Source organism: Ctenopharyngodon idella, chromosome 12, assembly GCF_019924925.1.
Source record: "Ctenopharyngodon idella isolate HZGC_01 chromosome 12, HZGC01, whole genome shotgun sequence".
In the NCBI taxonomy this organism is placed as follows: domain Eukaryota; kingdom Metazoa; phylum Chordata; class Actinopteri; order Cypriniformes; family Xenocyprididae; genus Ctenopharyngodon; species Ctenopharyngodon idella.
The window spans coordinates 30,171,593-30,198,499 of NC_067231.1; the positions used below are offsets into that span (position 1 = coordinate 30,171,593).

Sequence of the window (26,907 nt, forward strand, 5' to 3'; positions counted from 1 at the left end):
TACTGAATTTCATAATAAAAGATAATATAATCTAAAAACAGATAGTATATTAATATATATATATATATTTAATAAAAAGCCGGCTCATGATAAGATATTAAAAAGATGGAGTATATTACGGTTTTAAATAAAGAGAATTAAAGGGACAGTTCACCCAAAAATGAAAATTCTGTCATCATTTACTCCCCCTCAAGTTGTTCCAAACCTGTTTAAATTTCTTTGTTATGCTGTACACAAATGAAGATATTTGGATTAATGTTTGTTTCTCGCCCCTCATTGACTACCATATATTCTTTCCTGCTATGGTAGTCAATGGGGGGCGAGATCTGCTTGGTTACAAACATTCTTCCCAACATCTTTCTTTGTGTTCAGCAGAATAAAGAAATTTATACAGGTTTGGAACAACCTGAGTGGGAGTAAATCATGACCAAATCTTCATTTTTAGGCGAACTATCCTCTTAAAGATGTAAGGGAAAGTGTTTCTTTCTCGCCCTCTACAGGACATGATCAAAAAACCTACAAGTGCAGAAAACGACTTGATTTTTAACCCTCATCATGTTCTTTACTGACCCCAATGATTTTATGTGTGAAATAATTAGTAATATCAAACATATTTTCCCTTTAATATGTTCTCAGACATCAACACACCTACACCAGATCGAGGTTTTGGGGTTCATTAAAATTACAAACTGGTTCCAAAACAAAAAAAGACTAAACATTATTCTGAAGAGTGCTGATTTTGTTTTCATTATTCTTTAATTGCCCCTCAGTTTTGAAGGTCAAGCAGTGCACATTAGGAAAAACACATTGATCATTTATGAAAGTTCTGTATTTTTCTACAAGTGTTTTCAAGCATGTAGGAGCTTCATTCACGACCCTCAGAATGAATGTTGCGTACGGACACAAAACGTTGACATTTTCAGTAGCAGAACATAAAGATGATCTAGTTTATCAGTTTCGTTGCATTCAGTTGTCAAGAACACGTCCAGGTCATATTTCACCTCAAAAACCTAATGAAACTATATATATATATAAACAAGATTATTTTTAGGACCATTAATATTTAATGGCATTTCAATACATTTCTCATTTTCAAAATAATGTTTATACATCATATGCATGTTGCACACCAAATAAAAAAATGTAAGTGTGAAGGGAATTACAAAAATACAAAAGTAAGGCATCAACGACTAATGAGTGTTTAACGGTTCTCAAAATGCCATAATGCAAAACAAAAACAGGCTTGATTTTCTTCATTTGATTTAGTCCTGGACGTGTTCTTGACAGCTTTTCAGCCCAAAGTCTTACATGTTTCCATCTCTATAAATGTCGAGAACCACATCAGAGCAGAATTCAGTCCTTTATGAAGAACATCTGGAGAAGCTTCACACTTTTCTACAGGAGTGTTTGGAGGATAAACAGCAATGCGGTTCAAGCATCAAGTGCAAATATAAAACAACCCTTCACACAAACGAACTATCAAGAAAATCATCCCCGCAATTCATCAGTCAGTCAATAATGAACCTCCTCGTCCACTAACAATCAATCAATCAATCAATCATCACAATGACCGAACTACAGACAGCGTCAGATTTTTAATAATAAAAAACCCACCGGGCCTCATTCATGAAACGCGTTCAGAACGAATCTGTGCTTGAATCGTTCTGTTCATGTTTCTCGACGAAGACCCGTTCGTACAGTCTCACACTGAATTGAAAGCAACAATTTACGTAAGAATGATTTTTACGAATGATTTAAACAAAATTAAGTATTAAGGCCTATTCTTAGGCAACTGTTGCGTTCAATTCAACACATATTACGCAACGTTTTTACGACGAATTACGCACAGATGCTTGTGTTCTCACTCAAACTGAATCGAACGCGACAATTTAAACAGTATTAAGGGTTATTCTTAAACTGTTCCTGCTCGTGTTCTTAAGACTCTCACATTGAATTCAATGCAACAATTTGCACAAATTCTTGCATTCAATTCAACACAAATTACGCACTAATAGTTTTCTGAACAGTCGTTCTGCTTGTGTTGGATAAATAAGGCCCATTGCATGAAGGAAAACACCAAACGCAACATAAAGCCGTGGGATATTAACGCTGTATTCATTCTTAAAGCAGAGTTCAGAAAGCGGTGTCACACGGCCAGTTTGTTGCCGATGGTCATGAGCATCTTGAGGACGGGCATGAAGGCGGAGATCTCGCTGAAGTTGCTGCTGCTCACGACCTGCGTGTGAACCTCCAGACCCTGCAGATAGTTGCGGCTGTTGACGCAGCGGCTGATCTCGTGCAGGCCGCTGAGGATGCTGGGAGAGAGCTGACAGGGCGACAGAAAACTTCAGTTTTATTCTGAAACATTAGAGACTCAACAGACGGGAATAAACGTCTTCAACTCACCGCATGCTCTCGGAGTTTGTCGTACAGGCTTTCAAGTCGTTTGGAGGCATCGTCAAGTTTGCGCTTCGTTTGCTGGAAGGAAATTTAATATAAGAAATTAAAATTAAATTCACTTTGCAGCTTATTCTGGTCAAGAATCCGCCAACTTGCACAGGAAAAGACCCTTTTTCTGTCTTTTTGAAAAGTAGGGCCTACTTTTGCGAACTAGTCCTAGGTTTTTGGCCTGATCGGAACCAAACCAGTGCAGTGAGATTCTCTGGAGTCTGATTGTCAATAATTAAAAAAAAAAAAAAAAAGTTGAAATTTCAATTCACCGTCTCAAAACGTTCGAAGTAGGCGGAGCCACTTTTACTAAAATGGCTATAACTTGTGAACCGAATAAGATATTTTCACCAAACTTGGAACACGTGTGTATGAGCTCAATCTTTGGTCACGTGAAAAAAATTGCGGCAATTGGCCACTTGGTGGCGCTATAACAAGAAAAAAGCATGAAAATGGCTAATAACTACTTCACTGTTAGTCCGATTGACTTGAAAATTAGCATGCAGTGTCTTTGTCCAAGGTGCCATGATTGTCTATGAGGACATTGATGTATCTCAAAAAACATGTCCGCCATCGGCCAATGAAGTTTGAGCAGCTATCAGACAAGGTTAACGGAGGCCGATCGGAACGAACTCGATGGGCCCGTTTGACTCGCGGCCCTAGAGGCCTGTGAGAAATTCAAAAGAAATCGGCCACCAGGGGGCGCCTTCACTTTTTTCACGTGTGTAAAGGCTAATGTATCACTCGATTTTTCGCACATGCCCACGACATTCATACCACATGGTAGAACTCCTCATTCTGAGCAACTTTGCCTCTAGGACCGCCGCTGTCCATCGAATCGTTCGCTAAACACTGGAGATTATTTCAAAAATCTACTTTTGCGAACTAGTCCTAGGTTTTTGGCCCGATCGGAAGCAAACCAGTGCAGTGAGATTCTCTGGAGTCTGATTGTCAATAATTATCAATAAAAAAGTTGAAATTTCGATTCACGGCCTCTAAGGGCCGCCAAAAAGTTTGAAGTGGGCGGAGCCACTTTTACTAAAATGGCTATAACTCGCGAATGGAAGAGATATTTTCATCAAACTTGGAACACGTGTGTATGGGCTCAATCTTTGGTCATGTGAAAAAAATTGAGGCAATCGGCCACTTGTTGGCGCTATAACAGGAAAAAAAACCTTGAAAATGGCTAATAACTATTTCACTGTTAGTCCGACTGACTTGAAAATTGGCATGTAATGTCTTTGTCCAAGGTGCCACGACTGTCTATGAGGACATTGACATCTCTCAAAAAACATGTCCACCATCGGCCAATGAAGTTTGAGCAGCTATTCCCACGACATTCGTTCCTCATTCTGAGCAACTTTGCCTCTAGGACCGCCGCTGTCCATCAAATCGTTCGTTAACTATTCGTGATTATGTAAAAAAACAACTTTGGTGAACTAGTCCTAGGTTTTTGGCTCAACCTCTTTTTTTTCCCCCTTTATCTATGTAAAATTCATCACCAAATAAGTCATGTTAGGATGCTAAATGAAATGTTATGCTGAAAAAAAGATTTTTGTTCTGTGGTGGACAGATATAAACCTGTGCACCGATTCCAGAAGGTTGCATGAAGCCTGCCAATCAGATTAGAGTTTGCCAGCTTTTCTGTATGCAATCTGCCAGCTGTGTTTGTGTTACCGGGTCTGCGGCGGCCAGCTGACAGCGCTGCACCAGGCTGCTGAAGGTGGTCTTGATGATCATGTGTTCAGCAGGTATCTCCTTCTGCTCCACTCGCTCGGCGGGAAGCTGCTGTAAAGACTAGAACACACACGGGCAAAATCAAGCACTCAGATCACACAAGCACATCTGATGGACTGAACAGGATGACCTCTGACCTGTATGTTGGGCTCCTGAGGGGCTCCGGGCGGCACCTGGACTCGGTCCTGCGGCACAGGAGCCTCCGTAGGGAAGCCCATCACCGGTGCGGTGATCGGAGCAGGTGGAGTGTAGTTCTCTGGCAGCTGTACAACACACACAGATGTCGGGACTCGTTATATTGTTTCCCATTAATTAGTATTAACATCATGCAAATAAATACCTTTTTCTTGCGTTGTCCTGCGCGAACAGCTGGAGGGTCGTTCCACCCGTCCTGAGCAGCTGAAGAGAGAATATATTCACACAGTCACCAAAACATGCATGTAAATAAGAACGCATTCATGCAGCAAGTCACACTTATAAATGTGCGAATGTCAGTGCATTTGATTGAAATATCATATCAAGTGTTATTTATAGTACAGGAAGTTGCACAGACACTTTAATCAGCAAATCAGTTGACATACAGAAGTTTGTTGGGTTGGAAATGCTAAAATAATAGATAAAGTACTAATAAAAACTTGATCTGATATTCACTGACATTTATAAGAGTGGTTTAAGTGCCGCTGAAGACTCTCTTCCTGCCTGATTTACACTACCATTAAAAACTGGAGTCAGTAAGATTCAGCAAAGATGCATTAAATTGCAAAACAACTGTTGATAATAATCATAATTGTTTCTTGAGAATCAAATCATCATATCAGAATGATTTCTGAAGGATCATGTGACACTGAAGACTGGAGTAATGATGCTGAAAATTCAGCTTTGATCACTGGATATAAATTACACTTTACTATATATTCACATAGAAAACATTTATTTTAAATTGTAATAATATTTCAAATTTTTACTGTATTTTTGATCACATTTTAATATCTTACAGACCCCAAGCTTTTAAGTTTCCTTCCTCTTAGTCAGACTGTTTATATCATCAGATAATGCAAAACTCACACTGCAAACTTACAATCAGCCTTCAGAGGTCATGCAAATATTATTACCCATAAACCTCAGGGAGATCACACAGGAAGCACAGCCTGATCATTGTGCTAATGTTTTAACAAACAGTCAGTCAGCATTAAATATTAGAAGAGCCGAGTTTGAGGACGGGCTGTTTGGACTGTTGCTGTCCCTATAAAGCACTGGAACACACACACACACACACACACACACACAATCTCTGTTGTGTGTGTGTGTGTCTGTTTATAACCATCAGAACAGAGAGATTGTGTGTGTATTTGTGCGTTTGTGTGAGTGTTTTGTGTGTGTTTATAAGCATCAGAACAGACTCACACACAAACACACACTCACACAAACACTCTCTGTTCTGAAGTTTATAAACACACACACACACGCACACTCACACACACACTATCTCTGTTCTGAAGGTTATAAACACACATACACAGGCACACTCACACATGTACACACTCACACACTGTTCTGAAGCTTATAAGTGTGCACACACACACACACTGTTCTGAAGCTTATAAGTGTGTGCACACACACACACACACACACACTGTTCTGAAGTTTATAAACACTCACACAAAACACAATCTCTGTTTTGTGTGTGTGTGGCTGTGTTTATAAGCATCAGAAAAGAGAGATTGCGTGTTTGCGTGAGTTTATAATCTTCAGAACAGAGACTGTGTGAGTGTGTGTGTTTGTGTGAGTGTGTGTGCGTGTTTATAAACTTCAGAACAGAGTGTGTTTGTATGAGTGTGTTTGTGAGTCTGTTCTGATGCTTATAAACACACACACAAAACACTCACACAAACACACAAATACACACACAATCTCTCTGTTCTGATGCTTATAAACAGACACACACACACTCTCACTCACTCACACAAACACACAAAGTCTCTGTTCTGAAGATTATAAACTCACACACACATATGCACACTCACACACGCGCACACACACACTATCTCTGTTCTGAAGATTATAAACATACACATGCACACTCACATGCGCACACACGCGCACACACACACTATCTCTGTTCTGAAGCTTATAAACACACACACACACACACACACAAACACTCTGTTCTGATGCTTATAAACACACAATGTCTCTGTTCTGAAGCTTATAAGTGCGCGCACACACACACACACACACACACACATCTCTCTCCCTGTCACCTTCCTCTTGTCTCTGGTAAGTCAGCCATGGGAAATATCCTGGAAATTAAACAGCAGGAACAATATAAAAAAATATAAAAGAGGAGTGTTCGACCAACAAACAAAACAATTCTGTCATCATTTATTCTCCCTCATGTCGTTCCAAACCCGAGTGACTTTCTTTCTAAAACAAAAGGAGGTCAGCTGATGCATTATTTTCAATCATTTTTAGAGAGACTCACACATGTCAGGAACAACATGATGAAGAGTACATGATCTTCCTGAAGAGACGTCATTCAAAAACATCATTCCAAGCGTTTGTCCGGCACCACATGTACCTGTCGGTGGAGGTGGGATGGCGCCGCTGAAGCTCTTGGCTGCTGGAGCGCCGGGGCCGCCCTGAGGATAAACCGCTCCCAGAGGTGGATACATCCCGCTGGGCGGTGGCACGGGGCCCTGCGTGTGCGGAGCGCCTGGGTAAAAGGGCATTGGGCCGCCTGGTAGAGAAGTGGGTGAGATGAACCCTGGGGCAGGTGGAGGGGGCATCATGGGTCCCGGTGGAGAGGAGGGCGGCACTGAAGGACCCGCCAGGCTGGAGGAGGGCATCGACGGGCCTGACATGAATCCCACAGGACCACCGAGAGGCCCGGACTGAGGAAACGGCTGAGAGGGAGGGAAACCTGGAAACAGAAAAGATGTCGATGTGTAAGAATACTCTGCTATATATATTAGTATATATTATGACACTTAAAGGCTGATGTGGTTATTTGATTGACAGGTACCCGGCGCTGTGGCAGGGTGTTGTGGGTAGGCTGGTCTCAGGCCGGGCCGTGGAGCTCCAGCAGGAGGCGGAGCAGAATCAGGAAGGGTCTGAGGGGTGAAGAGACGGGGCGCGACATGAGGCATCTGAGGAGGGAGTGTGGACGGGTACGACCCCTGCGCAGGACACACATTACAACACATCAACACATGCAATGCCTAAATAACGATTGCATTATTGCTCAACTTTATGAAATAGCCTGTGCAGCCTTGATGGTGCAAACGCACAAGAAAAGAGGTTCAAGGTAGGAAAATTGGAAATGCTGCCTTGGCAACTACCTTGAAATAATATATTAAGACCTGGTACATGATACTGACCTGAAGGGAATAGTAAACTATAGAGATAGAAACTCATCAGTTCTCATGTGGTTTATTGATGCATCGATTGAGTTAAACATGAAAAATTATTTTTCAAAATGAGCCCAAATCTATTGTGAGAATTCTGGATTACTGGTTTATTCTCACCAGACTACGCAAGTAAAATGAGCGATAGAGTTTATATCCTTTGGGGTTAGTAATGGTGTGAGACGAGGAGGGATTCTGTCCCCAGTTCTTTTAATCTTTATATGGATGATTTATCTAAATGATTGAAAGCTTGAGTGTATATTTTAGTCAATCACATTATGATATTGTGCTCCTTCAGTCCTAGTCGTGTTGGTCTCCAACAGCTTATCATCATATGGCTTTGAAAGTCTAAACTTTCCGGTTTTTAAATTGTCTGATAAACATCTTTGTGTGTGTGTGTGAGAAAGTAAAATATCTTGGACATTTTATTACCAAGCACGACAGATGATGAGGATATTGAAAGGCATACAAAGGTTAACATACTTTTACTAGGGATGCAAGATATATCGGTATGATCGATATATCTGATGATCAGTATCAGCCAATATATGCTCATTTTTAATGTTATCGGCACAAAAAGAAAATTTGGCTGATATATTAAAGCTGATAAACAATGGCTTTTAATGGTGAGACTTTAGTTTTTGTAATCAGGCTCTCAAAAATTACACAAAAATTTGAATTTAGATTTATCGACCAATATATCGGTTATTGCCTTTCGAATATAAAGAATTATCGGTTATTTGTATCGGCCGATATATGTTAATTTTTAATGTTATCGGCAAAATAAGAAAATTTGGTCGATATATTAAAGGCGATAAATAATGGATTATTTCCTTCAGATGCGCACTGTTCACCATGATAGTTTTAAATTGCTTGAAATATGATTGATCATATTCAAAAAGGAAAACACAGTTAAGTTCAACATGTGCAGCACGAGTCTGTCATATAAGCTACATAATATTATAATGAGAACATTATAATTGTGTGTTTGGGACATGGCTTTTAATGGTGAAACTTTTGTTTTTGTAATCAGGCTCTCAAAAATTATATAAAAATATAGATTTAGATTTATCGGCCAATATATCGGTTATCGGCTTTCAAATATAAAGAATTATTGGTTATCAATATCAGCCGATATGTGTTAATTTTTAATGTTATTGGCTGATATATTAAAGCCGATAAATAATGGATTATTTCCTTCAGCTGAGACACTTCAGACGCACACTGTCCACCATGATAGTTTTAAATTGCTTGAAATATGATTGAAAATCACTTCTAAAAGGAAAATAAAGTTAAGTACAACATGTGCAGCACAAGTCTGTTATATAAGCTACATAAAATTATAATGAGAAATTAATAAATTGTGTGCTTGAGACATGGATTTTGTCTTTGTAATCAGGCTCTCAAAAATTATATAAAAATTTTGATTTAGATTTATCGGGCAATATATCAGTTATCGGTTTTCAAATAAAAACAATTATCGGTATCGGCTAAAATTTTCATATCGACACATCCCTAACTTTTACATAAGTTTAGTTCTCACTGACATCTTCACTTCACATGAGAACTAAACTTATGTAAAAGTTAGGGATGTGTCGATATGAAAATTTTAGCCGATACCGATAACCGATAATTCTTTATATTTGAAAGCTGATAACCAATATATTGGCTGATAAATCCAAATCCAAATTTTTATATAATTTTTGAGAGCTTATTGTTTAGTTCTTATTAAAGCTTATTGTACACCACTTTATAATGCACATTTGTGGTCAAACTATACAATAGCAAGCTTACAGAGACTTCAAGTAACTTACAATGACGAAATGAGAATTCTATTATAGAGACGTAGATGGCATAGTGCAAGTGAAATGTTTGTGGTTTCACTTTAAGCCGTGTTATGAAATCTCATGTATAAATTTATTTGCTGTCTTAATGCTTCCAAAATTGAAATTATTGTTGATTTATCAAATATAAGGGTCAGTACTACTCATTATAATTCCAAGTTGTGGAGCTTTGTATCTTTTTTTGTGTGTGTTTGCTGTTGTATTTTGTTTTGTATTTTATGGTTGATGATGAATGCTAAAATAACACTATTTATTTTGATAAAAATAATTACAAAGGCAGATACATTCATCTTTAGAATATCGTCATGAATCTTTCACAATAAGACCAGGAACATGAACAATCGATATAGTATACATTATATATATTATGCAGACAGGTGTATGGTTACTATATCTAACTAAAACCATAAAAACATTTACATTAAACTTAATTTAACTTTAAAAAAAAATAAATAAAAACTATACAGACATATATAAATATACGTATATAAACAACAAAAAGACAACAAAATTACTAAAACTTTAAAATTAAAATGAAAACAAAAAAAAAATTCAAAATAAAAATAAAAACTATAATGTATCTGAATGATGGGATTATTATTAATAGATTGGTGTGTTTTTAACCTATTGCACAACAAGGTTTTCACAATTATATTTAAAAGTCAACAATGTCTATTTTGAAACTATAACCTCGTTCTGCTTCGGCACAAACTCCCTGAAGACAACAAAAAGCTCCAAACATGAGGATGACTCGTGAAAATCCACTGTAAATCAGAGCGAGACGCCCTTTCGCAAACAGCAGACACACTGTATGCCAGCTTCGTCTTTCACAACATCCACAATATCCATCAGGCCATCAGAAAACAAACAATGTCTGATGATCATCAGCAGACTGCGTGCACATCATAACCACAGACAGTGATGATGACAGACTATACCAGAGTGACCTGCGGCTCACCTGCGTGTGTGCTGGAGGAGTGTGTGTGTTCGGAGCTGCTGTAGCGCCTCCTGCTGGTGCAGACAGCTGCTGTCTCTGCAGAGCTTCACCCTTTGCATGCGATAGTCTGTCTCTCAACATCCGGACACCAACCTAGAGCACACAGACACACACTAGTTACTACACAAATGAAGCACAATGAAATTATATATATATTTATAAATGTGTGTGTACCTGGTCGGAGTCATCGGGCAGGTAGTTGAGCGCGGTACTCAAGCTGCCCTGTGATGCCAGTATGCTGGAGTAATGGATGAGTTTCTCCGTCAGCGCTGAGCTCCGAACGCACACCTCACTGTTACGCAGACGCTCGATCGACTTGCGCAGGATCATCACCTTCTCCACCAGGTCCTGCAGATGCATGAGAACATCAGGACGTCAGGATTTAACTCACAGATGCAGATATAAGTGTGTGTGAAGGTGACGTGACCTCCAGCGCGAGCGGAGACGAGCAGTCTCTCTGTGACGTCCAGCACTCCACCAGACGCTCGATGTTCCCAGAGCAGATGAAGCACAGACAGGCCTGCAGACAGCGTTTCTCTGTGCCTTCAGCCTCCAGACGAGCACCCAGAGTATCTAAACACACACACAAACAGCTGTCAATCACTCCAGAGGTCACGACCCCAAACAAGTCAGACTTGTACTAATGCAGAACTTGCTTGTCAACTGTAGCAGACTAATTACGGCTATTATAAAGAGCCCTTCATGTGACTTGACTCTTGATCAAAACGTACGGTCATTTGTCAGGCATCTTACCGCAAAATGGAGCGAACTCCTCCGGGTTAGCGTAGGTCAGCAGGGCCGCCAACGCCTCCTTCCAGTTCTCCAGCTCACAGCTCTGGACGATATTACACCAGTTCTGCGTCACCACTGACGAGATCAGCTGAGGAGGAAACATCACTCGTAAACACAGCAATTCATTTACTTTCTCAATAATAATATTAATAATAATAATTATTATTATTAAGAAGAATTATTGTTATCTTTTACCTTTAAAATATTACTATTATTAATAATAAGACGACGACTACAGTTAATAACACCAATAATGGAAATAATAATAATAATAATAGTAATAATAATAATAAGAAGAAAAAAGATTAATAATAATAAAAATATTAATATAATATTTTAATAATAATATTTATATATTTAATAAAAATATTTAATAATATTGGTATATTTAATAATATACCAATATTAGTATTCACTAATAGCAACAACAATATCTAAATAATAATTTCTAATATCTAAAATAATAATATGAACAAGATGACTAATAATAAAAACTATTATTGTCTTATTGTTACTAATATTACTAATAATAGTAGTAAAAGTAATACTCAAAACAAAAACAATGATAATTAAAATAATAATAATAATAATAATAATAATAATAAGAAGAAGAAGAAGAAGAAGAAGAATATTAATAACAACAATAATAAGAATTACAAAAATATCAATAATAATATGAACAAGATAACTAATAACAAGAACAACAACTATAATGGTAATAATAATAATAATAATAATTCTTATAAAGAGGAATTATTATTATTATTATTATCATCATCATTATTATTATTATCTTTACCATTAAATTAATAATAATAAAAATAAGATAAAGAAGACACTGATAAAGGTTAATTAAAAAACCAATAATAAAAATGGCAATAATGTTAATAATAATAATAATAATAATAATAATAATAATAATAATAATAATAATTATTAATAATAATAATAATAATTAATAATAATAATAAATAACACAAATAGCAACAACAATAATTACTAAAATATTAATAATGTTATGATCAAAATGACTAATAATAAAAACAATTATTATTATTGTTATTATTATTATTATTATTATTATCATCATCATCATCTTATTATTATTACTACTATAACTAATAATAGTGGTAATAGTAATACTCAGATAATAAAAATAACAATAATAATTAAAATAAGAATAATAATAAGAATTATAATACTAATAACAATAATAATTACTAAAATATCAATAATAATATGAACAAGATGACCAATAATAACAACAACAATAATAATAATAATAAATCTTATTAAGAAGAAAAAATATTATTATTATTATCTTTATCATTAAAATATTAAAAATAATAATAAGACGGCGGCGACAACAGCTAATAACAACACCAATAATAATGGCAATAATAATAATAAATAAAAATATATATAACAACTAATAACAACAATAAAAACAACAATTATTATTATAGTTATTATATTGCTATTAAAATTATAATAGTAGTAGTAATAATACTCAAAATAATAATAACTAAATAATGCTAAATTATAATAATGTGGAGAGTGAATACTGAAATACTTTCCACAAATGAATCTGAAACTAAAATGATATGTATAGATGACAACAGCCATAATTGGTTACCATGGAGACACTGTTGGTCTGTTGGTTGAGGTAGCGTTGCTGGGTCTTCTTCAGTAGCTCCTCCCCTCCGCTGATTGACAGGAGGATGGCCTCGGCAAAACGGCCGTCATTCAAGCACAGATCCACCGCGCCCTCGAAGTTCCCCACTAACAGAGCCTGACTGATCAAACCGTCCGTATCTGCTCAACAACACAGGACAGAACGGCAACATTTGATTTGATTGAAGTGGCGAAAGTATCAAAATCATAAAGTTATTTCTATGCATGTGATGTGAAGGTGCTCACCTGAGGATACGGGGATCTGGAAGGGCTCTTTTTCTTTCTCTTTCTTTGGTAGTTGACGAAAGAAATCAGCAGGAGACTCATGGCCGGACAAACCGTCTGCAGACTCATCTGCTCTCTGATTGGATGAGAAACTAAATGATGATTCAACATCAAGATTTTGATCATGCATGTGTTGATTGAGACCTGAATCTGACCTGATCAGAAAGAGTCTGCATCTTCTCAGCCAGATCATTCACATCTAAACCGTTGGGTTGAAGCTTCCTCCCCAAACACGCAGAGATCTGTGCAAATACAAGTTAGAAATATAGCTGCGAGCAGCAAATATTGGGGTTCAAGCACTTTAAGGCCTATAAGCACGTCTAAAATGGTATAATGTTTTAATTAGCAAGCCTGTAACCATCTCAATCATAGATGGAAAAGACCATTTACAGCCAATTTACCATAGGAAATATATGGTTTTTAAAGATTATCAAGATTGAGCCAAAAACCAAGGACTAGTTCACCAAAGTTGTTTTTTGAAATAATCTCCAATATTTAACGAATGATTCGATGGACAGAGGTGGTCCTAGAGGCAAAGTTGCTCAGAATGAGGAGTTCTACCATGTGGTATGAATGTCGTGGGCATGTGCGAAAAATCACGCGATACACAATACTTTACGCACGTGAAAAATGCAAAGGCGCCCACTGGTGGCCGATTTCTTTCGCATTTCTCATAGGCCTCTAGGGCTGTGAGTCAAACAGGCCCAGCAAGTTTCATTCCAATCGGCCTCCGTTAACCTTGTTTGATAGCTGCTCAAAATTCTTTGGCCGATGGCAGACATGTTTTTTGAGATACATCAATGTCCTCATAGACAATCATGGCACATTGGACAAAGACACTGCAAGCCAATTTTCAAGTCAATCGGACTAATGGTGAAGTAGTTATAGCCATTTTCATGTATTTTTTCCTGTTATAGCGCCACCAAGTGGCCAGTCACTGCATCCTTATTTACACGACCACAGAATGAGCTCTTACATAGGTGTGCCAAATTTGGTGAAAATATCTCATTCCGTTCACGAGTTATAGCCATTTTAGTAAGAGTGGCTCCGCCCACTTTTAACGTTTTGGCGGCCCTTAGGGACCGTGAATCGAAATTTCAACTTTTTTTTGGTAATTACTGACAATCAGACTCAAGAGAATCTTGCTGCACTGGTTTGGTTCCGATAACGCCAAAAACCTAGGACTAGTTTGCAAAAGTAAAATGAATTTTTTTATTTTTCCATGCAAAACGCAACGTGAAATAATGAGGTGGGGGTAAGATGTGTCAGTGGGTAAACTGTATCACTCCTTTAATCTAGCAAATGGCATAATTGGTCCTGTATTTAGAACAAAGGTCTCCTCTTTAAAGCACAGTTTACACTAATCTCCTCTAAAGGAGTGAATCAGGAGGTTTGATGCGATACCTTCCTCTGCAGCTCGTCTTTACTGAAGCCCAGCAGCCGCAAAAACTTCACGCGTGCTTCATCTTCAAAATTCACCTGTTAAGACATGACAGAACAGAAACATTTTCCACAGCTGAACAGGCCATGCATTTCCCAAAGAGTATTGTTTACTCTTGTTTACCATCAGGAACCTCCATATGTCCTGCTCCGCGTCAGAGGGGGCGCTCATGATCTTACTGTTGCAGTAGTTGGTGAAGGATCCGGACTGCAGAGTGGCCTGTAGCTCAGTGGAGCGCTGGAGGAACTCCGTCTCTGTGGTCACCTGACTCACCTGAACCTGTCGAGGGTGCGGCTGCACTTTAGGGTTCTCAAATGTCACCAGCTTCCCACCGAACTGGAGGAGACAGAAGCGAGTATAAACTCACAGGAAGTTCAACACAATTTTAAAATATAACCAATATCCCTAAAATACTCACAGCGAATGAGGCGCCTACAGGCCTTCGCACCCACTTGGGCGGCTTTGTTAGCGGAGGAATGATGGTGGTCTCGACTGCGGGTTGAGGAACCTGCAGAGGCGGAAGAGTTTGACCTGTTCCAAATGGGTCGTTGGTGTCAAACGAAGCTGAGATCTAAGAACAGAGAGCGACTGATGGTTAACACCACAAACAGATCCTCGTCCCTCAGAAAGAGCGTGTAAAACGTCAACATAATCGCACCTGGTCCACCGTGCTGTGCTGATGCTGTTGAAGACGCCCACCCATAACAGAGTACACACTGATCCGCCCATCAAATGATGCGGCTGACAGGAGGGCGGGGTTACGAGGACACCATTGCACATCGAAACACCACTGATTGGCTGTTGGCAGCTCGTAAATCACCTAAGACACGAGAGACAAGGAATGATGGTCAATAAATGTGGAAAGTGAATCAGAAATCCCACACTAATGGATTTCTATGATTTTATTAATCCTGGTTAACAGTTATGACTAAATAAACAGATAAAACAGAAAGAAGATACACCTAGGATGGCTTGAGGGTGAGTAAATCATTTTTGGGTGAACTATCCCTTTAAGACATAGACTGTGTTTATGAGAATACTCGCAGAGACTGGTATTTTACTTAATTCTGTGTGTCCATTCAAGTGCAAGGAGACGCAAAAGAGGAATCAATTCGAATTTTGCCGCCTCTCTCTCTCTGGACGCTCACAGCGCTCGAGTACCGAATTGAGTTCTCTTTTGTCTCTTCTAGCGCTGGAATGGTTTAAAATCTATTGAATGTGTAAACTGGCAACACAAAACACGTGCAAATTATAAACGTTCACTCTAAGGTGGTTAAACTTGCAATTAATCCGCGAATCAAATGCGTGCCGAACCATGGGGCCTGGTCCGTACGGAACAACTACGATCCGTTTAACCCCTAGAAAATAGATTAAAAAAAATTAATCATACAAAAATGACACCGTAGAGACCTGTAAAGGTGGTGGCAACGTCAAAGTCATGGTTTCGATCCGGTGTCCTACAAATTCATGAAAGTAAATGTCATGTAAATGTAATAAAGCAGCAGCTGTGATTGACGGACCTCTCCGGTGTTTGGGTTCCAGCACAGGATGCGGTTGTCTTTTCCGCTGCTCAGCAGAAGCTCTGGATCGGCTTGACACCATGAGATGGACAGAATTCCTCTGGAATATTTAAAAAAGGATGTCACACATGTGCAGGAGCATGAAAGCAGCTTACAGAGATGTGAATTGTACAGAAGTGAGTCTCCACCTGGTGTGATTCTCCAGGACTTTAAGTGGCGAGGTCGCAAAACGGAGGTCCCACATCTGTATCACAGGAAGTCTGTCGTCCTCTGATGCCAGAACCAGCTGAGTGGCCACATCTGGATGCCACAACATCCCAGAGCAGTGCATCTGACAAAAAAAGAAATTCATACAAGGGTTGGAACAACTTGAGGTTGAGTAAATGACAGAATTTTTATTTTTGGGTGAACTATACCTTTAAGAAAAATATAATTTCTTATGTTTATTTTTGGACTTTTGGGGTGAAATGTGACCCACACATGTTCTTTCGCACACAATCAGAGGCTCATACGAGCGGATGTTCTTACCCTGTTGCTGTGGTCACTGATTTTGATGATGGGCTCGTTCTTCCTCAGATCCCAGACGACGGCTTTCCCGCTAGGGTTGGCGGATGCCAGTATATGCGGCACCTGACTGTTCCACGCCACCACGCTGACGTCCTCCGCTGGCTATGACATGCACAAGCACACGGATAAAACCACCACAATGTCTGTGAATTTCCCACAAACCACTAGCTGAATTTGTGAAAATGCAAGAACAAGCATCCAAAACAACAAACCCCAGCAAAGACACGCTGCCCTCTGGACACTCAGCAGATGAATTGTTTCAGAATTGTTATTTTTAGGTAGTAAACTATTGTCAGCTTAAAGGGTTAGTTCACCCAAAAATGAAAATAATGTCATTTATTACTCACCCTCATGTCGTTCCACACCCGTAAGACCTTCGTTCATCTTCAGAACACAAGATATTTATGTACATGACATTAATGTACTAAAAACATATTTAAATCAGTTCATGTGAGTACAGTGGTTCAATATTAATATTATAAAGCGACAAGAACATTTTTGGTACGTCAAAAAAACAAAATAACGACTTATATAGTGATGGCCGATTTCAAAACACTGCTTCATGAAGCTTCGGAGCGTTATGAATCTTTTGTGTTGAATCATGATTCGGATCGCGTGTCAAACCGCTGAAATCACGTGACTTTAGCGCTCCGAACCGCTGATTCGACACAAAAGATTCATAACGCTCCGAAGCTTCATGAGGCAGTGTTTTGAAATCGCCCATCACTATATAAGTTGTTATTTTGTTTTTTTGGTGTACTCACATGAACTGATTTAAATATGTTTTTAGTACATTAATGGATCTTGAGAGAGGAAATGTCATTGCTGGCTATGCAGGCCTCACTGAGCCATTGGATTTCAACAAAAATATCTTAATTTGCATTCCGAAGATTAACGAAGGTCTTACGGGTGTGGAACGGCATGAGGGTGAGTAATTAATGACATTATTTTCATTTTTGGGTGAACTAACCCTTTAAAGTGCCCCTATTGTGCTATTTTAAAGGTTCCTAGTGTTGTTTCGGAGTCTCCTACAACAGGTTTACATGCATCCAAGGTCAAAAAACACTTTAAAGCAGACCTATAATGCCCCTTTCACAAGATGTAATATAAGTCTCTGGTGTCTCTAGAATGTGTGTGTGTGAAGTTTCAGCTCAAAATACCCCACAGATCATTTATTATAGCTTGTCAAATTTGCCTCTATTTGGGTGTGAGCAAAAACACGCAGTTTTTGTGTGTGTCCCTTTAAATGCAAATGAGCTGCTGCTCCTGCCCCCTTTCCAGAAGAGGGCGGAGCTTTAACAGCTCACGCTTCGGTCGCTCAACAACAACAAAGCTGGAGAATCTCACGCAGCCAAAATGAGGATTGTCAGTAACGGTGTTCAGCCTTACATTGTTCAAACCGGAGTCGACACTGATGGAGAGACTCAGGAAGAAGTTACAACTTTTAGACGTTTCTGAATGGTTAGTGGATAAATTTATGTAGTTGCTGTGGAGTTGATTCAACTCATCGACTAGCATGTGCCGTCATGTTAATCTTTTGTGCAAATCCAGCGTTGAATTGACCCTCGTTTGTGAAGCAGTCCGGCGTAAAATGACAGCACGACAACAACACTCTACTACAACAACTCTTCCTCTTCTCTAAAGCAGCCCAACATGGCCCCGCCCCCTCACTTGCGTGTTCTCGGGGGCGGGGTTTATGTAAATTTTAGGGTTTGTGATGTCACTAACCCGGGAAGAAGCTCGTTGTAGTTCCTACCAGCCATTAAAAAGCAATTTCTGTAAAAGAAAATATCTCCCTTTGCATTGAACTTTGAGCATCGTAACTTTGCAGATGTTGTTTATGCTCAAACAGCAACATTACACACTAACTAAAGTTAAAAAAGAGAAATCAAAATCAACCACCCCATAACATTCACAAGCAGCTATATTACACACCGTCATATCTGAAAAAGCATAATAGGGGCAACAAAGAGATGTTAGTGAAGAGGTTAATCAAACCCAAACCGCACCAACACACACACCCTCGCCAGCACCTTCATCTTACCTCACAGAGCTGAAGGAACAGAGAGACAATTGACTTTACCATCAAATGATGCTACGAACACTGATGACATTTCAAAGAATCAAAAACAATAGAAAAGCATTCCTACCTGTGACTTTGTGCCCGGTGTCATCGGATTACTGAAGTTATTCAAGTCCCAGATGTATATTTCTGAATCATTGGCTCCCGACGCGATGAGATTACTCTGACAGAGAGGAAAAACACATGAGCGTTTGAAAATGCAACACCAGATGTGAGCGAATCTTAAGCGAGACTGTGAGCTCTACCTGGAAGCGGTTGTAGTCGAGGGCGCGCACAGGCCCCGTGTGTTTGTTGGACTGTCCAATCACGGTGTCCTCTCCCGCGGCAAGAATGGCATCCGGCCCGAAGACGGTCACGCTTCCGTTCTCGCAACCTCCGATGAGCCGCCCCGATGAACCCGACGTGACGTCCATATCAAACGCCACCCAGATCAGACTGTGAAACCTGCGAACACACAATGAGATCATCACAAATACACAAACACCCCGACACTTTACAGGATTCAAATTAATGTCTGATTATTAGTGGCCAAATGCATCTATTGTATCCGTTGGCGTTCTTATTTTTCTTCCACTCTGGAAGCCCACAGAACCACTTGCGGGAAAGTTATAAAATTTGGCACGCTGATAGAGGACAGTCCTAACATTAAATACAGCAAATTTAGTGTCTCTAGATCAAACTCTCTAGCGCCACCACTTGTCCAAAGTTTCACTCATGTTTACACTAATAACTTTTGAACCATAAGGGTTAGAAACAAATCTTTTTTTCCTCTGATTCCTTGGCTCAATACAATTCAATTGCACCCTATAACGTCATTTTAAATCATGAAACTTTTCCCGCCAAATTTTCCCACCCAAAAAACTACTTTTTCGAACTCCTCCAAGACGGTTGCTCCAATTTTCATGAGAATCAAATCAGATCATCTTCAGACAACGCTGGCAAAAAGTTATCAAAAGCTTTTTGATAAACCCAACCATTCTCGAATAACGCGCAAACAAATTCGAAGAAGAGCATGCCAAATTGGACGTGAGGCAATATGCTTTAGCGTATTCTGACCAAACTTGGTAAATGTCATCACAAGCATGACCTGAGGCTACATGCTGCATTTTGGCACAGCACCACCTACTGGTCTGGAGATGGCAAAAATGGCTATTTTTGCTTATAACTTCCGAACCAAAAAATGATAAAACAGGTCTTGTTGGATTCTGCCATTTTGGGCGTCGGCCATTTTGCATTTTGTATTTTTTGAACGCATATCATAGTGTTTTATTACGAAACTCGGTATGGGTCATCAGCACGACGCCCTGAAGGAGACTGAGAAGTCGAGACAGCGCCACCTAGTGGTGAAATCAAATATTCATATGCTCATAATTTCTGATGTGATATGGGAGTCATCTCTTAGATTCCTGAATCCTTGCCGAGTCCATTGATACCTAACATGCTAGGTTTCGCCTTATGGTTTGAGCAACGTTGCGATTTAGCGTAAAAACAACATTCGTGAATATCTTCGAAACCGTTAGTCCGATCGAGACGAAACCAGCGTAGGAAATTCAGAAACATAGGTCGTTGGCTAAATGTTTAAGCCCAAATGGCAAAATTTTGATAGTAAGTGGCAAAAAAAATGCAATCAAAGTTGTGCATGGGTAATTTTTTGTGTGTTACATGTTTATATCTCCTAAACGAAATTAGATATTTTCACCAAATTTGACACACTTATTTATGGGTACACTCTGAGGACACACACAAAAAAGTGATGGGATTGTTATAACTGAACAAAATACTAAATTGCCACTAACTACAATAAAGTACATGAAATAAAATGCTATATTTTACTGCTTGCTTCTTTGTACTTGGCCCCTTAATGGCTGCTTGCAGCTATATTTTATAGAATACGTCGTCAGCTTTATTTCTAAAATTGGGCAAATTGTTTCAAAGCAGCTTAACAGGAGAATAACAGAATCAATGATGCAAACTTCATCAAATTCAAATTGTGCTGTAAAGCAGCTGTTAAAAGACAATAGTGTCGTTATTCAGATCAGTTTGGTTCAATAATTGTGTCAAGTTCATCAATTTTATGAAGCGTTGTTATTTGCTGTTGTTGTTCACGCAAAAAACAAACAAACACAATTTACCACTTTACTTAAGAAAATATTGATCTGTAATGCGCGTTCACAAGAGCACCACGACGCATGCGTTTTGTGTTCACGTGAGAGATGACATTGTTGCGTGAACACGCTTTGGATAATATTATTTTGTAAATAAAGTGGTAAATTATGTTTTTTTGGCGCAAACAAAGCATTCATATCACTTCATAAAACTGAGGTTAAACCACTGGATTACTTTGATGATGACTTTGCTACTTTTCTGGACCTTGAAAGTGGTAGTTGTGTTGGATCTCTATGGAGGGACAGAAACCTCTCAGATCTTAATTTGTGTTCTGAAGATGAACGAAGGTCTTACAGATATGGAACAAATAAGAATATGACAGAATTTTCATTTTTGATAAATCAACAGCCCTAATATGAATATTAACTCTTCAAAACAGCTTCAGTGAATCTGACAACTGTGTGAACAAATAACCAGAGAGAAAAACTGGAAATGGTATTTAAACAATACGCCATTGTGAGAAAATGTGACAAATGTCACAGTTGCTGTAAATAGACAAATTGATGTTGCATTCGAGTGAGAGTGACACACCACAGATATGTCAGAAACATGTTCACACAAGTGTTTGTTTGTGTTAGATCATTCATGCAGAGTGAAGACACTAATTCTGCTGTTATACCGGTTTTTCTGCTACTGAATTGCTGTTGGGGAACTAAATTATTAACATAAACATGAATTCACTTTCAAGAAAAAGAGATGTACAAGCCATCACTTTATTTCAAAACCAAGTCATGTTTTCTGTTCAGTAATATTTTGCATTTTTAATTTAATTTTAAGTCAGCATATTAGAATGATTTCTGAAGGATCATGTGACACTGAAGACTGGAGTAATAAGTTTTGATCACAGGAATAAATTACACTTTACTATATATATTCACATAGAAAACAGCTATTTTAAATTGTAAAAATATTACACAATTTTACAGTATTTTTTGATCAAATAAATGCAGTCTCAGTGAGCAGAAGAGACTTCTTTCAAAAGCATTAAAGCTAGTGTATGGTAACCGACCTGTTGGAGGTGGGCAGAGTTCCTCTGAGCTTCATCTCCATGGATGTATCAGCAAAATCCATCTCAAAGATCTCCAGAGCAGAGCTGGTGTTGAACGACGCGTCTAACTGCTGCGCTGCGGTGCCTGCAGATACGAGACAGTGAAGAAGATGAGATTATTCAAGCATTTTAAATGTAAAAAGATGCTGTCATCCACTGCACGTTTCCAACAACGCAGGCTGACAGGTGAAAACACACACATAAACACCTATATACCTAAGGCCAGGTATGCGGGATGCTGTTTCGCAGGACTCCATGCCTGTGCCGCCGTCCTGAGAATCTCCTTCACCCTCATCTTCCTCCAAACTCCTGAGGAGACAAGAATATGAAGTGACATGTGATTTACCTGTCAACACTGAAATGTCATTCCTCTGCACTAACAATGTCAGATCAGCATAAAGAACCTGTAAGTGACTTAATATTATGTCAGATAACAGTACTAACAAAATATTCCCTCAATAATCTTCACAGAAATCACATAAACAGCAGCACTAAACTCAGGTATGTGTGTGAAATACAGCATGTATTATTTCTCAGACTAAAATGATCAGTATTCTCAGATTTATTTATCATCCTCATAAACTGTATGTGTAATAAATGTCGTGTGGAGTTCATTTAGAGCTGAAGTATATGTTTATTATCATGTTTATTCCTGATCATTATTCCTGTTAGCGTTAGCATTAACCTGCTGCTCACTATCTGCGCTTCAAAACGCACAAACACACCGATCACACCACAATCACACACAATAAATCATCATAATCTCGAGTTTATCCTAAAAACGCCAAATTATACTAAGTGTTGTCTGTGTACTTACGGTTGTTTGTGATTTTTCGTCTCGTTTGTGTGTTGATGAGAGTTCAGCGGCGCTCCTCGCGTCACTCATGGAGAATGTAGTCCGGTGCGGAATTGTAGTCCAGTACGGCAGCTGGCGAGGGACAGTATTTACGAAACGATTAAAAGTCTAAAAACATGACGAACCATCTGCTTGACTCGATTTATCTTTCTACTCATGCCAACAATAAATAAATAATTAAACAAATAAATAATGTAAACTAATGTAAAAAAAAAAAAAAAAGCCAGCTAAACTCGAATTATATACAACTTTATTTTTTTAACATGTAATGGTGCTCTTACTGCAGACCTTTTAATTTAAGATCGTCTACTCACAAAAAAGTAAATAAAAAACTATTGAAAATAAAATGAGTAAAATATAAAATATTAATGCATGAATCTGGCACACATCCAAACAACAGACACTTTTATGCTCTCTTTGTTTAGAAAATAATGTCTGAACAGTGTTAAAGTGAGATAATAAAAAGCTGATGACAGTTTGTCTCATTTGAATGATAAGTATAAGCATTATAGGAAATGACAAGCACAACAGATGACATTTCAGTTTAAGTTAACTTTATTAGAGAGACAGAAATATACACAAGTTATGAAACAGACAGGTTTCTAGCATTAGATTTCATAATGATTGACAGGTTCTGGTTCTTTCTCCGGGTCTCCACCTCTCTCCAGATACAGGTTGTTGTAAGGATACTGTTTAGGTGCCTGGAAAGAGAAAAAACAATGATGATGACACTCATTCATAAGATTCATTGCAGGAATAACTTCCCTTTGAAATATTTTGAAAATTGCTTATTGTTCTTCCTCTACTCACCACGGGCTGGTAGCTGGGGAACATCTCGCCCAAGCCAAACATCAGCATCATGAAGCCCACAAACCCCAGCAGGGTGTTACGCATGGTCCTCCAGTCCACAGGACTCGGAGACGTGTCAACCCTGTTCCTGATGTACATGTCGAAGTCATAGTGGAGCTGCAACACAAACAGAAAGAGTCACAAAACAGCCACTAATCTGTGCAACCCAATAAGATGAATGCAGCAACAGTCTCCGTTATAAGTCTTCTTGATTATACATTCACTTGCACTAGGGATGTACGACATATCGGCCACCATATTGGTATCAGCCGATATATGTTTATTTTTAATGTTATCATTATCGACCAGATAAGAAAACTTGGCTGATATATTAAAGCCGATAAATAACGGATTATTTTCTTCAGCTGAGACGCTTCAGATGCACACTGTTCACCTTTATAGTTTTGAATTGCTTGAAATATGATTGAAAATCACTTCAAAAAGGAAAATACAGTCATATAAGCTACATAATATTATAATGAGAACATTATAATTGTGTTTCGGACATGGCTTTAAATGGTGAGACTTTTGTTTTTGTAATCAGGCTCTCAAAAATGATATAAAAATTTGGATTTAGATTTATCGGCCAATATATCGGTTATCGGCTTTCAAATATAAAGAATTATCGGTATCAGCCAAAATTGCCATATCGGTGCATACCTAACTCGCACAATTAATATCTATGCATTCAAACACCTTAATATCTATGCATTTAATCATATTTGAGCGATAAGCTGTAGTTTGCTATTATTTTAACGTTTTATCCTGATGAACAAAAAACTGGGGACGCACCGATATGAAAATTTTGTCCGATACGATAATCCTTTATATTTGAAAGCCGATAACCGATATATTGCTCAATATCGATAACCGGTGATTCTTTATATTCGAAAGCTGATAACTGATATATTTCCCGATACCCATAACTCTTTATATTTGAAAGCCAATAACCGATATATTGCCAGATACCGATAACGGATAATTCTTTATATTTGAAAGCTGATAACCGATATATTGCCCGATACTGATAACCTTTTATGTTTGAAAGCCGATAACTGATATATTTGCAGACTGCAATAACCGATAATTCTTTATATTTGAAAGCCGATAACTGATATATTGCCGGATACCGATAACGAATAATTCTTTATATTTGAAAGCTGATAACCGATATATTGCCCGATATTGATAACCCTTTATGTTTGAAAGCCGATAACTGATATATTTGCTGACTGCAATAACCGATAATTCTTTATATTTGAAAGCCGATAACTGATATATTGCCCGATACGATAACCGGTGATTCTTTATATTTGAAAGCTGATAACTGATATATTTCCCGATACCGATAACTCTTTATATTTGAAAGCCAATAACCGATATATTGCCGGATACCGATAACGGATAATTCTTTATATTTGAAAGCTGATAACCGATATATTGCCCGATATTGATAACCCTTTATGTTTGAAAGCCGATAACTGATATATTTGCTGACTGCGATAACCGATAATTCTTTATATTTGAAAACTGATAACCGATACATTGGACAATAAATCTAAATCCAAATTTTTATTTCATTTTTGAGAGCCTGATTACAAAAACAAAAGTCTCACCATTAAAAGCCATGTCCCAAAGCACACAGTTATAAGGTTCTCAATGTAATTTTTATAGCTTATATGACAGACTTGTGCTGTATGTTGTACTTAACTGTATTTTCCTTTTTTGAAGTGATTTTCAATCATATTTCAAGCAATTTAAAACCATCATGGCGGACAGTGCGCATCTGAAGTGTCTCAGCTGAAGGAAAAATCCATTATTTATCTTCTTTAATATATTGGCCAAATTTTCTTATTGAGCCGATAACAATAACATTAAAAATGAGCATATATTGACTGATACCAATATGGTGGTCGATATATTGTGCATCCCTACAAATAATAGTTTTGGATCTAAACTTGTTTGAGCACTTCAGTTTTTACATTTTAAATTTTAAAGCCTAAAGAAAGGCTAAATATACTACATACTTATACAAATAACTGCATAGTTGTAACAAGCAACGTCAGCATGGTGCTTTAAACATTATATGCTGTAGTGAAGTGTGGCATGAAAAAGTGTGCATGCTGGAATGTGTGTGCACAGCATGTGTGCAATGATAGCACTTGTATGGATGCATTAAGCATGAACCAGGATTTATATGGATTCTTATATACCGGCTCTCCCCAGTTCCTCCTCAGATCAGGATGGTCCCACTGATACCAGGGGTCTCTCTCTTGCTGCGATCGGTTTGGCAGCATGGGGTAGTCACCATGCCTGTGCAACAACATATTTAAATACATCACCATCCATTCAACATTTTGACAAAAAAACAAAAAACACAATATTCATTCAAAGTGTGTGAACATGAGACAGATACTCACCCCATGCCGTCATCAGGAAAGGGCTGGTAATCTTCCAGCGTCATGTTGTATTTCTTGGCCGCTGCCGCTCTCTCCTCTGGGGTTTTGGGGTATGGACCGGGCAGCATGTCCTTCGAACCACCAGAGGCTGCAACACAACACACAAATATTATTATGATATTATTATAATAAGGGAAGAACTTCAATCATAACATCCGAGTTCTCCTTAGTCACATTATAAGCTGACATATTATTATAGATTATCTAGTGTAATGAATTTATTAAATCTGTAATATGAAAGAAAAAAAGACAACCTATAGTATACAATACAACCTGGAATGCAAAAGGCTAACAAAATTGCACAAATGTAGACTGTAAAACGGCACGTAGTTTATAATGTACTTAAATCAACACAATAATTAATCCTAATACAAAGCAGTTAACAATCAATTACATTTGTTTACAAAAACACGTAAAGAAGTATCATGGTTTCACTTAGCCTGTTAGCTCACTGGCCTTGACATGAAGGTTATTATTCTTTTTATCCTATAAAACACTGCTTTTATAGCGAACATTCGCATAATAAGGTGATGGCTTGTGTATAAAACAGCACCTGCTCTCGTTCCGAGGACAATTTCCGAGATTCTCGGTGTTTTTCCTTTAGTAAGAGCTCGGGTCAGGAGACCCGCTCTGAGGGCCGCCATCTTGCCTCCCTGACACTCCACAGCGCGCATGCGCGGACTGCTGTCAACGATTCTGCGCCGAGGACACGCCCCAATGACACTGCAGCAGAAAGC

General features: G+C 38.3%; 2 protein-coding genes across 4 annotated transcripts; both read right to left on the bottom strand.

The window, feature by feature from the left end:
- Window positions 1-737: 737 nt before the first annotated feature.
- On the bottom strand, window positions 738-22,973 carry sec31b (SEC31 homolog B, COPII coat complex component). 3 transcript variants are annotated; one of them, XM_051914885.1, is made up of 27 exons: window positions 22,824-22,973; window positions 22,223-22,315; window positions 21,968-22,091; window positions 19,038-19,236; window positions 18,860-18,955; window positions 16,671-16,811; window positions 16,331-16,473; window positions 16,143-16,242; window positions 15,281-15,442; window positions 15,041-15,193; window positions 14,746-14,958; window positions 14,586-14,660; window positions 13,337-13,423; window positions 13,143-13,257; window positions 12,859-13,037; window positions 11,184-11,310; window positions 10,858-11,003; window positions 10,605-10,778; window positions 10,392-10,523; window positions 7,208-7,361; window positions 6,764-7,105; window positions 6,447-6,485; window positions 4,526-4,584; window positions 4,323-4,448; window positions 4,126-4,245; window positions 2,407-2,478; window positions 738-2,326 (listed from the first exon to the last, which is right to left on the bottom strand). In XM_051914885.1, exons 2-27 carry the CDS (start codon window positions 22,299-22,301, stop codon window positions 2,147-2,149), a joined length of 3,537 nt encoding a protein of 1,178 aa, XP_051770845.1. In that variant the 5' UTR covers window positions 22,302-22,315; window positions 22,824-22,973; the 3' UTR covers window positions 738-2,146. The 3 variants fall into 3 exon arrangements, with proteins under 3 accessions (XP_051770845.1, XP_051770846.1, XP_051770844.1); XM_051914886.1 differs by lacking the exon at window positions 6,447-6,485; XM_051914884.1 differs by lacking the exon at window positions 6,447-6,485 and having other exon boundaries at window positions 6,668-7,105.
- A 426-nt stretch (window positions 22,974-23,399) lies between these two features.
- ndufb8 (NADH:ubiquinone oxidoreductase subunit B8) lies at window positions 23,400-26,891 on the bottom strand. Its single transcript, XM_051914901.1, has 5 exons — window positions 26,724-26,891; window positions 26,132-26,258; window positions 25,925-26,024; window positions 23,673-23,828; window positions 23,400-23,563 (listed from the first exon to the last, which is right to left on the bottom strand). Exons 1-5 carry the CDS (start codon window positions 26,842-26,844, stop codon window positions 23,471-23,473), a joined length of 597 nt encoding a protein of 198 aa, XP_051770861.1. The 5' UTR covers window positions 26,845-26,891; the 3' UTR covers window positions 23,400-23,470.
- Window positions 26,892-26,907: the final 16 nt, after the last annotated feature.